This window comes from Silurus aristotelis, assembly GCF_946808225.1.
Source record: "Silurus aristotelis genome assembly, chromosome: 14".
Taxonomy (NCBI): domain Eukaryota; kingdom Metazoa; phylum Chordata; class Actinopteri; order Siluriformes; family Siluridae; genus Silurus; species Silurus aristotelis.
In genome coordinates this window covers 15,142,029-15,156,389 of record NC_139587.1, presented here as the reverse complement: position 1 = coordinate 15,156,389, position 14,361 = coordinate 15,142,029, and the positions used below count along the sequence as shown (strand labels likewise).

Sequence of the window (14,361 nt, the reverse complement as noted above, 5' to 3'; positions counted from 1 at the left end):
AAGGAAAAAATGTGTTTGCGGAATTTAACTGATTCTCCCAGGATCCTCCCAAACAAGTTCAAACTCACATGGACATGAATGTGATGTACTACATTTTCTATTAGTTAATGCTTTTTGGTAAATAATATATAGTAGTTACTATGTAATTTGCTTTCAGATAAATAACTGAATAAGTCATTGCGAATTTAAGAAATTTAAGAACCTTAAAAAGCTTTTAACTCATAAAACCTAATATAAATAATATTTGTAAAATAAGTAAAACAGGTCCTGTCTGAATGAATGATCCAAGCAGTCATTACGACAACATTATTACTACAGCACGGTAGCACTTTGAGGAAGATGAAAGAAGCAGCACTTACTCTTCTATGTCATTTTGCCTGTTTCTTATCTTCATCGTTTTACTGTCCAAACCCATGAAGGTGAACCCATGTCTAAACAAGAGACAAAAGTGTTATTGCACTGGTACAATCAATGCCAATGATCCATGAATGAGGGGGAACAGCACTGACTTACTTCATAGCCCCTTTAACCAAAGCGACCTCATCAGGGGAGGATGCGATGTATCCTGTCTGCTCGGCCTGCTGCGAGTGTTCTCCATCCAGCCCATCTATTTGATCACAGTCAATCTCATTGAGCCCTGCTTCTTTCACCTGCACTGTGTGACATAGACACAGAGCCCGCAGGAAAAGCTCTTCCTTCTCCTGAGAGAAAGAGAAACAAAGGCCATGTTTAGCGCTGAGCGCATGGATGACTTACACATTCCAAAGACACAGCAGATCCCCGAAGTTGTGGTGCATGGTTCAAGGTTAATCAGCTGAAAAAGCATCTATGGACATCTACTAAAATAATTTTTCCACCCGAACAAAGGGCAACACCAAATTCTACCTCTTTAAATCTAATGATTTTATTTTCAATGACTATCAGGTGTGGCCCTCGAATGAAAACATGCACCCACACCGGCCCTTTGTGAAATAGACTGGACACCCCTGTCCTAAATAAGTACCTTCTGGCTGTCAGTATGTTCAGATTATTTTCCTTAAAATTAGCCCAACCCCTCTGACCAAAGCAGAACTGCACAATATCTTTCCCTTATAGTAAGAAACAAATCATAAGGCATGCATAGCTAGAACAGTGAAAGTGGGGTTGCTTAGGAGATCAGGGGAACGCTTGTTCATGTTTTCAGTGCAATTACAGTAATTCATCTTGCAGGCAGCAGAAGTGCTGAAAGGTGTGAAATGCTGCTTCAAATAATATGGGAAAAGCCTTTAAACACCCGGCATGAAGAATACGTATAACTCACATGCCCAGCCTTCTGATGCAGTTTGTTCATTGGCCCGTCTGTCACGCAGAACCCATCAACCTCACTCATGGCCTCTGTGTCCTTATACTGAAAGCCGTCTATACAGCACTCAATAAACTCCATGTTGTTCTGGGTCAGTGTCCCCGTCTTGTCTGTGAAAATGTACTCAACCTGTAGAAAAATAAATAAAAATGCCCAATGTCATTGTGTGGCAATAAACTCTAGAGGTGCAAGTATGCGCTTACTGCCAAAGCTATTCTAATCGATTCTGTCCATTTACACAGAACGTCTGATCAAATCTCTCTCAGATATTATTTTTTGATAAAGTTTGTTAATCCGGAACATCAAAATGCGAACAAAAACTTTAACTTCAACCACAATGACCCTGGCTAACATTAATAGTTATAGGGGAAAAGAAAGAAGCGAATGATTACAACCTTAATGCGACATTTAGTTTCATTGCTGCAACATCATGGAGATTTTTGTCATTTAAAAAAGACACTTTAAACATTATAGCCTTTTTTCAATGTAGAAAAAAAATGGTAGGCAGCTGAATTGCCATTAAAGGCATGTTAAATTAGGCATGTCAGGCAACCTGCCAGCAGAGACACAAGGTTTTCAAGAACGGGAGATATCAATAGAAACAGACTGGTCTTCTGTTGGCTTGGAAACAATAGTATGCGTAAACCAATGTTTACCTCTCGCTTCAAATCGGTTTGGTTTCACAAAAGTATGTTTTTTTATTTGTTTTTTTTTATGGAATGGTGACAATTTAAATAAAATATAAAATTCTATATTTTCTGCTTGAATTCTCCTTTACAACACTACCAAAGACAGAAGGTAGTGTGATTAAGCATCGCCCCATTTCTCACAGAGTCATTTTCATGTAATGGAAAATTGATGAAAAACTATCAATTCTGAGATTCTTCCATATTTATTCATTATTGCATTTAATCCAATTTTTCCAATTAGTTAGTTCTTACAGTTAGGAACAATGGGGTTATAGAAGCACCCACACCTGATAAAATCTATGATATTCAATAAAAGTGCAATCTGTTAGTAGTATTGATGCCCCAAAGCCCTCAATTCTCTGAACACCAGTGAAGAAAGGCACCCATTTCCTGCCAGAAATGTATCTGTGACAAAGTGACTGATTACTGCTGTAGAATATTGGCCTTTTAGCAAAGACATTTATTGACGTGAACACTCCAGACTGGAGAACAGATAATGTGGTCTCAGAATTTTATATATATTTAAAGTACATCATTCCCTAATTTGACAGGACCTTATAAGATCAGCTTTTAAGACCAGACATGTGCAGAAAAGACACTGGGATCAAGGTAACAGAACAACGTGCATTGGTTAAGATCTTCTGCGCTTCGAAACGCTTACCTGTCCGAGCTCCTCATTGAGGTCAGAGGTATTAACCAGCGCCCCCTCTTGAATCTCTGGGTCAAAGAAATCCTTATCCCATGTGATAAAGAAGGAACCCAGGAACTTCTGCATCTCCACAGTGACATACATGGATACAGGGATGATGAAGTTGAAGAGCACCATGAAGGAGAGGAAGTCTGTAAACATCTTCAGATACTACAAAAAAAAAAAAAAAAGAAAGCTAGAGGTAACACAGAGGACAACAAAATAACAAAAACAACAACAACAACAAAAAGCATTAGAATAATATATGGCAGAACAGAAAGAACTCACCAAATAAGTGTCTTTCTCCTTCTGGGTTTCTTGGTTGTACCAGGCTCTGTCAGGTCCTTCTCGGTTCTGCCAAATGTGCTTTAGTGTAGTGCACACCACGGCTTTACTGACCAGGATGCACAGATAGACCAGCAGGAAAGCATTGATGGACCTGTTAAGAAAAGTGCACACCAAATTAAGAGCAGCCGAGACCCTGCTAACTGTTCAGCTGTGCTGATTTCTTCTTTATCCACTTACTTCTCGACGGCTGAGCGTTTCTGAGACTTGCCCTGGTAGTTAAGAGCCATTTTTGTCTCCATGCCTGTGTACACCGCTACACCTGGGACCAGACACGGTAGGTGTTAAGTAAATCCTTCTATTCTATTCACTAATAGTCGTGATTTTTAGGGTTAGTCCAGCTCTATTCCTTGTTCTCAATAGTAATCTTTATGTCCACTATTTATAGGAATGCAATATATATGCATATATTGCAATTCGGTGCGTTCGAGCGCAAAGAAAAAAGAAGGGCACATACTGAAAATAGCTATTTGTTTCCAATCTATTATATAACATTATTCCAATCCATTATACTAACCCTGACAAAAGCAACCAGGCTAAAAAACGTTTGCACTCACCAAAAATCTTCTTAGTATTTTTTAAAGTAGCGCCTTTGAGAAGCAGATTTTCTGGACCCAAAGATCTAAATAACACAATACATGCAACTATTAGATTATACCATATCAGCAAATCCATATCTATGCTTATGACTGACAACAATGTAGCAGATGTCAGGACACAGTTAAGTGAGTTTGCTTGACATGGGCAGGATTTTGTGAAGGACAGAGTGTGGGAGGATTTACAACACATTATTCACTGCTCCAGTGACAAATGACAAGCGTTTTGTAGCAGTGCTTAAAAAGCGTGCTCTGGTGTAATGTTTGTCTGACGTTGTGCATCAATGGAATATAATGTTGTGAATAGGAAAGTTTCTTAGAGCTGAAGGGACTGAAATACTTAGTTTGATGAGCGGAATAGGAGAGTAGAGCAAAAATCCCCTTACCTTACTGGTGACTCCTGCTCGGGCTTGTAAATGTGCATCCGTCCCACAAACCTACACACATTAGTTCAGTCAACAAAAAAAAAAAGAACAAAAATCACAAATGCACACAGTAGCCACTTTTACATGTTCACTTTTTTGGTCATTCCGATTAAAATGATTTTGACTGCTGAAATTAAACGTTCTCTAATCCGATATGGTGTTTACATGTGCCGGCGCTATGAATAGACTTTGTGACCTGCACACAGTAGCCTATTTCCTGTTTGCCGCCTTTTATTCCTGTCAACATGGAGTCCCATTTCTCATGCGTGCAATTTTTTATGTAGAAGTGTTGCTCTTGAACAAGCAACAGCATAAATTTGCAGTCATGCTACTGCTGGAATGTATGAGGAAAAGACGGGGCAGGAATCTGAGCTTTTTGGTGGCTGTGCATCTCTACGGAGCGCCACAAGACCACCACTCCCTCCTCCAAAAAGCAAAAGCGTGTGGATGAAGGTCCGTAGTAAGGACTGTATTGCTATAATTTAGTGACCTGGCATGGAAACTAAACTTTTGCATGTCATTCAGTTTGTGTGGACTGGTAGAGGGATTTATGACCCCAGATGAACAGAAGGTCAGAAATCCAATTCCCTTAATTATGCGTGTCGCGGTTGTTTTATACAAACTCGGAAGCTGTACGGAATACCGTGTTGTGGCAAATCAATTCGGTGTTTACAAGCGCAGAGTAAAAAAAAGCTTGTGTATATATTCGGCAAGGGAATGATGAATGGGCCGATATAAGATCTGATACGGATGCCAGGTGAAGAGAAAGCGTGTTTTGTCCCTCAAGTAATGGGTCTTATAAAGTAATCGGTTTAAACAGGATTTTTATTTTGTTGGGTTTATAGCAAGGTTTATCCAACCCTCTCAAACCGATTACAATTTCTTTGGGTTTGGGCATTTTTATTCCGATTGAGGTGTTTATATGGAGCATTTTCATTCGGATTGGACTTTCAAAGTGATTTTAGTGCTCCAGGTAAATGCACCTAGTGACCATAGTTAAGCACTAAATACAACCGAGCTCTGCCTTTAGATATTATACATTTACTGATCCATTTGTGCTCAGCTGAACATCATTCCATGATCTAGAAATATCTACACACTATTATACCAGCACAACATTATATCTAAACCGCAAAACACTACCCCGTGTACATGATCATATATGGATGTCGAACTTGTGCTGCTTCGAATTTAAGGTCACCTTGAACTTTATAAAGCATAGTTCTCTATCAAACAGTTTGAGTAATTTATAGCTGCGAAACAATTTTAAACAGGCCTTGTCACATTTCAAGAAACATGCAGACCTGAATATTAAGTAGATGAGAGAAGTGAGTGTTTCTGGGTCATTGAATATGACACCAATCATGTTATGTGATTGGAGGCCACGTAACACTAATTTACCAGTGGGAATTGTGTGTGTGTGTGTGTGTGTGTGTGTGTGTGTGTGTGTGTGTGTGTGTGTGTGTAGGAGGAAATGAGGGTGGTTGTTAATTTGCATATATGCACAGAAAGTGCATTTCCTGCATTTACATGTGATTAAATGTGTGCACATGTCTAAATTAATATTTAAAAAGGAAAGAATATGGGTTCTTTAAAACAAGTTTGGGGACATTAAAGGCGACTCTTGTGTTCCATCTGAAAAGATATAAGATAAGATATACCTTTATTCGTCCCACAGTGGGGCAATTTCTCAAAAAAAAAAGCTGCAGTTACGCAAAGCCTGACAACAGGGGGAGCATGAGAGCTAAAGTACTGGTACAATGCTGTGAGCAACAGGAAAACACAGATTCCCTATAAACCTTTAATGCTTTGTACAGGCTGATTGCGCCCACAGTGGCTGAACAGGATGAATGATTATACACACAAGGAACTACAGTAGCGGTGAAACCACTCTCTCTTACATGACCATGAAGTCACCAAAATGCTCTTGATAGAAAAGCAGCTCAATAGCCTAATCAGGTCTATTTTTAAGAGATGCGTGGTTCAGCTGAGGTTAACAACATTAAAAAAAAAAAAAAAAAAAAGAAGCATGTCGCAACACACAAGATAGGTTCATACTTGTAGAGGTCAGGCTGGGGCTGTTCACACTCGATGGTAGCAATGAGAGACTGCAGATCCTTCTCTGTATCTGGCACAGTGTAATGCGTCTGAAAGCACAATCAGTGTAACAATCTTTATGCATTACAATCAGTGTGAAAAAAAATATAAAAGCAATATGCTTAATAATGGGATAAAGTGCAGGGAGAAACATGACAAGTTTTAGAATGATAACAGGATGTGGGTCAACTATTTTAAGAACCAGAGCAATTGGGGGAAGAAAAAAAAGCCACAATCTGGGCCTCTGCTTTCCATCTAAATGGGAAACACACAGCTAATACAGGCACAGGAACACAATGTTCGTCATGACCTATGTCATGAGCTGTGTTAATAAGCTCACTTTATGGTTGGACTCCCCGTCCAGGCTGGCTGTTGTGACGAAGCACGTATCATCGTCTCGACTGGAATGCAGCAAAATGAGGTCACAGGGAAAGGTCTCGTCCTCCACAACCTCCACTATATCACCCACCTGCAAAGGAAAAACCATTTAACCAACAATGCATGGCATAACAATCTCTGCATGGATGATGGATAATGTCACAGAGCTCAAGTGGGAAGTTCCTTATTTTTCTGCTTTTTCATGCCAACAAATATTCATGAAATTCATTTTGTATTTTTTAAGATAACACGCAGAGACAGATATCCACGCATTATAGCTTAATGTTTCCCACTACAAGTAAAAAGTTCACTGGTGAATCAAATACTGCATTTTCCAAAAATGGACTAACGCAACGTCACTTTATACCGTTTCACTTTTATATTTTTATACCAGCACATGGACACGTTAATGACAATCGCAATCATACTGGGTCACTTTAATCTGTACTTCTGTCTATATAATATAAATATAATTTTATAACTATAGAATTTTAGATTATATTTTAATATACTTGATTACTTTATTTATTTATTTTTATGTTACTTGACTCTTATTTTTATCTTTACATTGTATTTCCAAGTCAGACAGTCAAAAAAGCGCTTTACTATATGTCGTACTCTGTATGAATGTGTATGTGACAAATAAAATTTGAATTGAATAAAAAAAAAAAGAAAACATTACAACTCGCAAAATAACTTATAAAGGAGTCAGTCAAAAGAACGCGTTTTTGTATTGTTGGGAGGCCAATTTTTAAATCCGATTATCCTCTCTTTATTATGGCTCAGTTTTAATTACTATGATTTGTAAAGGAATAAAACAGCAGGACTAAGTAGCTAGAAGAAATGAATTCATGATTAGTCCATAAATAAACAGTAAACAGTCCACATTAAACTAAGTTATTGTAAAACCTAATGCTGCTCATAACATAAACGTCCTGATGTATTATAGTCTTAATGCATCATAAATTGCTGACTCCGTGTACGTTTCTTTTTATAGATATCACAACAGAGATTGGAAAATTGATTTATGTATTCCTAGCTTGATTAAAGCATGTATGGCTCAGAAGTATAATGCGCGTGTTAAGAATGAAAGATGAGCGGTTTGCAGCGCTATGAACGCAATGCTCGCAGTTGCGTGCTGCTTTGTTCCAGAAACGTGGCATATTTGCGGCTAATACGGATAATATATAGTGCTCATACTGTAAATACACGCCCATGGCCATCATACACCTATTTCTTTATAGAACTGCATTTGTTTGGGTCAACGGCTCATAATAGATTAATCAATCTAATCAATATGTGTTCTTAAAATGTAATATATATATGCAGTTCAATTTCGACAAACAGTGTTCTGGTTTATGAGACTGCTGAAACAATTCACCATAGTGACGTGTACATATCTTACAAACTTTGTACACATGCAAACAGTCCTCTCCAGTCCTTCTTTCTCTCGCAGGCTTTTAAACAAACACGCACACAGAGGACAGTGCTGCCATTGGTGCAGCAGCTGTAAGGTACCTTGATCTTCTCGCTCTCCTTTCGTGCTGGCTGACCGTTTTCCAGCACCCTCCCTGGGTACTTATTCACTTCGTTGTCTGCCTTGTGCCGCAGCCAGTCCTCATATCCCTACAGAGAGAGAGAGAGAGAGAGAGATAGAGAGAGAGAGAGATAGAGATATATCATGGCAACTCTGAGGAGTGTATCTGTGCGTACACAAGGCAGTAGGTGGGAAGACTGCAGTGAGCTATAATTTGACCATATTTGGGCTGCCTAATTAAATCAGGACAGAGTGCGCAAAAACATAAAAGTTGCAAACAGTCTAACACACAAAAACGAAGTGTGTTGGTACACGGTATGCAGTCACTTTCCACCCTTAAGTCAGTCTAAAGTCCATCCCTCTATTGTTCTTCTCCGCTCAGAACAGCGCAGTGAACCAAGTCACTGCTGAAACAGCAGCTACTGTATGATTGATTCTGCGTTCAAACCAGTGGCGTGCAGTTTTATGACGCTTTCAAATGGTAACTCGTGAGTGATTAGGTTAACACGCTAGCAATGTAACCCCGTTTTTGCATGTTTTAGTAAAAATGTGCCCTCAGGGGGAGGATTAGTGGGATTAACAAACTGGAGTCATGAATTATTCCCATTTCTGTATGAAACCTACCGGCCATATGGATATCGACGTGACTGCTAAAGAAGTTCTGCAAGTCTACTGCATGAGAAATAAAACAATTTATATACAAAACAAGATACCTCCCTTTCACGAGACTCGTGTGTTTAATATTTGATAGACTTCGCTAAAAGATAACAGATTTGCTGAACAGTCACTCAGTCATCTAAAAGGGTATAGTTGCTGGAACATTTTATGTTCCTGCTGGAAAATAGTGCACCGATGACCAGGAAGTGTTGAGGTGGAGGTACTGAGTGGACCTAAAGGATCCACCTGAATCATAGTTGTAAAGGAAGTGTGCTTGTAAGCGACTGATTTGAATTCTCTTTCAAACATGCATTCAAAGAAATAGAAATAATAAACCGAAATTAAATCTCAAGATTGGGTCCTGAAAATGTACTCAACTTATTGTTTGTGTGTTCAATTTGAGTTGAGAGACGTATAAAGAAAGGTTGTGGTAGTCACCTGTTTGATAGCTGTCACTGTTATCACAAAAAACAGTGGTAAGCCGCTGGTCACCGGGCTGGTCGGGGTGTCCACAATAACCTAAATAAAAAAATACAAAAATACACAGCTCTTAGCTGTTAAAGGCGTTCGACCACAACATTTTAACAAGCAATACATAATTAATGATTTATTCACTTGCAGCATGTAAATTCAGAAGAATTGAGAACATAGTTACAGCATTCAAATGTTATATGTCGCATACACAACGTGCTGTGAGACGCTTCTAAAGACTGAATATAAAAAAAAAGAGAACCTTTTTTTAGTAATCATATTTAATAAGAAATTGGATGACATTTACAATAGCAAAAAACAAAATTGCAATTAAAAAGAATTTGAAAATTAAAACTAGAAAGACAAAATTTACAAGACAGAGTCAGTATTATTCATAGAATTTCTAATAAAGTGCAGCTGTGCGAGATGTGCTATTGTTTTTGCGGTATGTGTGTGTGTGTGTGCAAAAAAAAAACAACAACAAAAAAATGTATAATACTGGCTGAAGTGTTGTGTAATGAGTGATTAAGGTGTCCTCCTGGTTGAGGTACTTAATTGCCTGGAGGAAGAAACTCTGTGTTGGCCTTTAGGGAGAGAAAGCCCTTTTTTCTGAGCGCAACAGAGAGAAACGTCTGTTGAGGAGTGTTGTGTTACTTAAATAGCCAACTTTTCAAAATAAATAAATAAATAATAGTTTTGCAGCAGTCAGTAAAAAAAAAAAGGAACTCTTTTCATGGTTTTTTAACCTCAGCGGAACAACTATGGATAAAAATCTAACAGCCTGGACATTAAATGTCCCGATGCAGGAGCTAGCAATTTCTCATGTCTCCTACAAGCTTTAGATCAACTCCATCACACAACACAGGGGAGATACTACAGAGGTGTTCAGGTGAAGTGTGGAAGTAGGTGAGAAATGGTGCCACTGTGGAATTTAAACATGGAACGGTTGGTCACACTTTTGCCACACACAAACTCACACACACACACACACACACACACACACACACACACACACACACACACACACACACACACACACACAAAAGACAAACCTCTTTCAAGGTCAAACACTTAAAACACACACCAAATTGTTTGAACTATCTACACTCTCACGCACAATCAAAGCAGTTAATGATGGACTGATTTACCAAACTGGAAAACACCTATGAAATCTCACACACACACACCACACACCACACACACACACACACAGCTCTGGGCTCCCAGGAACACGTTTTGGCAAGCAGAGACAGACACAAACATGCTCAAAGCAGCTTCCGGATTCTGCTAAGGGACTTGTGTTGATATCACATATGCATCAACTGGGAAAAAACAAAACAAAACAAAACAAAAAAAAAGAACATGAAAGGGAAAAAAGAGGGGGGTGGAAAGATCCAGAGACCAGTTAAAAGATCCAGAATCACTGTATAAGGATATAAAAATCCCTCTCTCTCCTGCCATCGCTCCCTCTGACATAGTGAGGCTGCTCCTGTTGCTCAGAGGGTCCCCATCTGCTCGAGGTGTGCTAGCAGCTGCTCGGTGACACTGATGTTAGAAGCATTCGCTATCAGAGAGACCAGACGAGGGAAGAGGAAAAGCTTAACGGGTCAGGAGAGAATGGCTCCAGAAGGTGTCTACTTCACACCTTTGAGCATATTCAGCACTAGGAAAAAATATGCCTCTATACTAATGTATACTGCATTCATCGGAGCAAGTGACAAAGCCATAGGAGACTCATTTTCTGTGGACACAAACATGATCCTGTCTTCAGAGGCATGTGTGAAAAGACCTCCAGATTTCTGTAAAGCTGCTATTAGTCAATGCGCTATTGAAATCTATTTGAATTGCACTACATTTTAGGATCATTTCCTCGATAATTTGAATGAACGACTTTGTAAAGCAACAAACAATTGGCTGAAGTGAAACTCCACCAATTGTCTGATGTCCCTAATGTGGGTTTTATATCTTCCTATGAACCCTCATTAAACTATACTCAAAAATCTGCTGCTTGGAAAAAAAAATAAATACAGAAAAGCCATAGCTCCTTATTTGGCCGCATTTGACAATATAAATGCGGCTTCAGCAAGAACACCCGAAAATCAGACTCTGAACTTACTTAGTTTCACTAGTCAACGTAAAACATAACCACAACAACATGACTAAAGTAACATTCTCTTTATTAGTCATTTGAAAAACTATCTGGTTAAGGAACGTTGTATTTTTAGGGGGTATGCCATAAATAAAGTGGGCAACATGGTGTAAATAAATGTAAAACAAATTCTCTAGTCAAATATCTTTGCAGAAGATTTGAATGAAATATAAAAGGAAATATTGTGCAATTTAAACTAAACATGAAATAGTTCTGAACTTGGTGTCATTGTTGTTGCTGGAATAAATTAGTGGTGTTTTAGTGGTATTAGTGGTATTACTTTTGTTATAGGGTGCATATTTGTGTCATTGCTAAAATATATAAAGCCCTTCTCAACCAGCAGGAACCCTGTCCATGTGTAGCCTTGAGGGTTTAACTCTCATCTTCAATCAACTAATTTCGAGGCATCAGCACAAACTATTCATCTTGAGGAGCTGCTTTATCCTGGTCAAGGTGGCATTGAGTCTTAAAATAGGGAAAACATCCTAGTGCTACTGTAAAGCAGTCAATTATGCATAGGAACGTGGTAAATATAGTAACCTCGCCTCGCCGTGTTTTAGTAAAGTTTGTCCCCTGTGGTTCGTGGAAACCTTGGCAGTTGCTGGTTGTCACTGCACCAAGCTTCCCCAACACCTTGTCCTCACAGCATGTGTAGTGAGCAAGCAACAATAACGACAACAGCAGGTGCTGACATGCTTAACATTTGAGCATATGGGAAGCAGCAGCAGTGTAGAGCATGCCATGAAATATACGCTTCCTTTTATGAATACTGGGAAACGCACTGAAATCGTCGCCCAGGGATGCACTGTGGGCTCTGAGAGGTTAGGTTTGAGAAAAAAAAAATGGCAGACAATAAATTTAGCCTGTTGTGTGTTCTATCCAAACAAAATATTGAGTGATATTTTTACAGACTTGAGGACACCCTGCTATTGACCATATATAAATTTCAGTACCCAAAAGCAGTTCCTGTAAACAACCTCACTCCACCTTTTGTAAGTGAGGAGTAAATACAGTCTAAATAGTCAGCCGTCTCTATTCCACCACAAAACTGCCTGCACTCTTGGGGTGGAAGGAATATTGTTTCTATCTCATGTCAATCATGTCTGTTAGCAGAAGTGTGTAGACAGATCTTTTCTTCTGACACTCCCTTCTGAAGAGGTATGAGCAGAAAATGTCAGCAGTCTTTCAAAGATTAATTCTCACAAGCTCTATGCATCGTGTTCTACATAAAAGCTCTCTCTCTCTCTCTCTCTCTCACACACACACACACACACACACGTGCATTGCAAGTGCTTGAAATGTCAGCACTAATGGTGCCATATAATGCATTGCAATGCACCCGAGGAAAACGACTAGACATTGCGTTACTGCACTACACTTTAGATCGTGTATCTAATTGATGCATGCTATGAGGATTCCTAGAGGTAATGACACGTGGCAACACTTGACACAAACTCCGACTGTGACTCCGAGTGAGCCTCAAGGCTAAGAAAACAGTGTTAAGCACTGCCATTATGCTAAACACACATTTATACCAATATCCAAATGGATTGATCAGAAGTCCCAGCTACAAGTCTAAAAACAGGGCTTTTGTTTTTTAATCAATGCACCCATTCTAATATATTTGGTACTGTATGAGGAAGTCAGGTGTGGCAGAAGTATGTGAGGGTGTGCAGGACATGTACAGTATGAGGACAGTGTGAAGTGTGCAGTAGGAATGACAGTCTGGTTCAAGTTGGAGGTTGGATTACATCAAGAATCGGCTCTTAGTCCTTTCCTGGTTGCAGTGGTGATGGACAGGTTGATGGACGAGGTCAGACAGTCTCCATAGACTGTGATGTTTGCGGATGATATTGTTATTTGTGGTGAGAGTAGGGAGCAAATTGAGAAGACCCTGGAGAGGTGGAGGTCAGTAGGAGTAAGACAGAGTACATGTGTGTAAATGAGAGGAAGAGCAGTGGAGTGGTGCGGTTGCAGGGAGAAGAGGTGGAGAAGGTAGAGGAGTTCAGGTACCTGGGGTCAACAGTCAAAGTAATGGAGAGCATTGTGTTGAATTAAAGAAGTATGTTCCAGTGCATAGTTTGGTATGAAGAAGCAAACAGCTGATCCACAATCGCATTCTTTAGGAAGACGTGATCTTTTCATTCTACGAACGTCCTTCTGTGCTTCCTGTACACTTGGGACTTTTCTGTACAGAGGTCACTCTGAGGATGCAGACATGGCGACTTTCTGTGCAATCAGGAGCAGCCAGTGGGCTCCGTACAAGGAGTCATTAAATACAACTGAACCGGTATTAATTATTTCAGAGGAACGCCGTAATGACGCCACCTCGCAGCTTCAATCAGCACTTGTTTAAAAGTCAGAATCAAAGTCAATAATACAGCAGCTCACACTGAAGAATAATATAAATACATTCAAGTGTGCTGTAGGGTTTCCCAGTGGGACTAAAACTAGCATAGAAAAAATCGAAGTCTAAGAAAAATACACTATATACACACACTATATCGACAAAAGTTTGTGGACACCTACCCATTAGTTTTGCTTTTTGAACATCCCGTTCCACATTATTTCCCATTTGCTGTTATAATAACCACTCTTCTGGGAAGATGCTCCACTAGATTTTGAGGTGTGGTTGTGGAGATTTTGCTCATTCAGCCACAAGGGTGTTAGTAAATTCAGGTGATCCAATTCATCTCAAAGGTATTCAATAGAGTTTAGCAGTGTTAGTGTGATACTGGAACAGCTTTTGGTCTACTAGATCTGCTACGGCAACAGCTTGGTAACAGTTTGGGGAAGAACCACAGTGTCTAAGTAATTTGGTCCGTATAGTGTAGTTGGTATATGTTATGCCGTTTAGTCGGTTTGAATCGAACTCTGGTGTCTTTGCGTTTGCCATTTAATCGAGTAAGTGTGAGCGATTGGGTACGCCTTTAAAAACCGTAGCACGGGATAAACGTACAGACAATGCTTCAACTTAATATATGATT

The 14,361-nt window shown here is 39.4% G+C and overlaps 1 protein-coding gene and 1 long non-coding RNA gene across 9 annotated transcripts in view; one reads left to right on the top strand and one right to left on the bottom strand.

Moving 5' to 3' along the window:
• The window catches only part of atp11c (ATPase phospholipid transporting 11C (ATP11C blood group)), a 61,527-nt gene that overhangs the window by 17,179 nt on the left and 29,987 nt on the right, over window positions 1-14,361 (bottom strand). For all 8 annotated transcript variants that reach the window (XM_083560077.1, XM_083560076.1, XM_083560078.1 and 5 more), the window contains exons 4-15: window positions 9,193-9,273; window positions 8,079-8,186; window positions 6,523-6,651; window positions 6,144-6,232; window positions 4,047-4,097; window positions 3,622-3,686; window positions 3,245-3,326; window positions 3,008-3,158; window positions 2,693-2,890; window positions 1,301-1,471; window positions 514-701; window positions 360-431 (exon numbers count right to left, since the gene is read on the bottom strand). In XM_083560077.1, the coding sequence (XP_083416203.1) occupies window positions 360-431; window positions 514-701; window positions 1,301-1,471; window positions 2,693-2,890; window positions 3,008-3,158; window positions 3,245-3,326; window positions 3,622-3,686; window positions 4,047-4,097; window positions 6,144-6,232; window positions 6,523-6,651; window positions 8,079-8,186; window positions 9,193-9,273 (1,385 nt within the window). The remainder of the gene's footprint in view (window positions 1-359; window positions 432-513; window positions 702-1,300; window positions 1,472-2,692; window positions 2,891-3,007; window positions 3,159-3,244; window positions 3,327-3,621; window positions 3,687-4,046; window positions 4,098-6,143; window positions 6,233-6,522; window positions 6,652-8,078; window positions 8,187-9,192; window positions 9,274-14,361) is intronic.
• LOC310736528 lies at window positions 5,408-5,644 on the top strand. The gene is made up of 2 exons (XR_014536571.1): window positions 5,408-5,507; window positions 5,554-5,644. It is a non-coding gene; the product is annotated as an uncharacterized lncRNA (long non-coding RNA).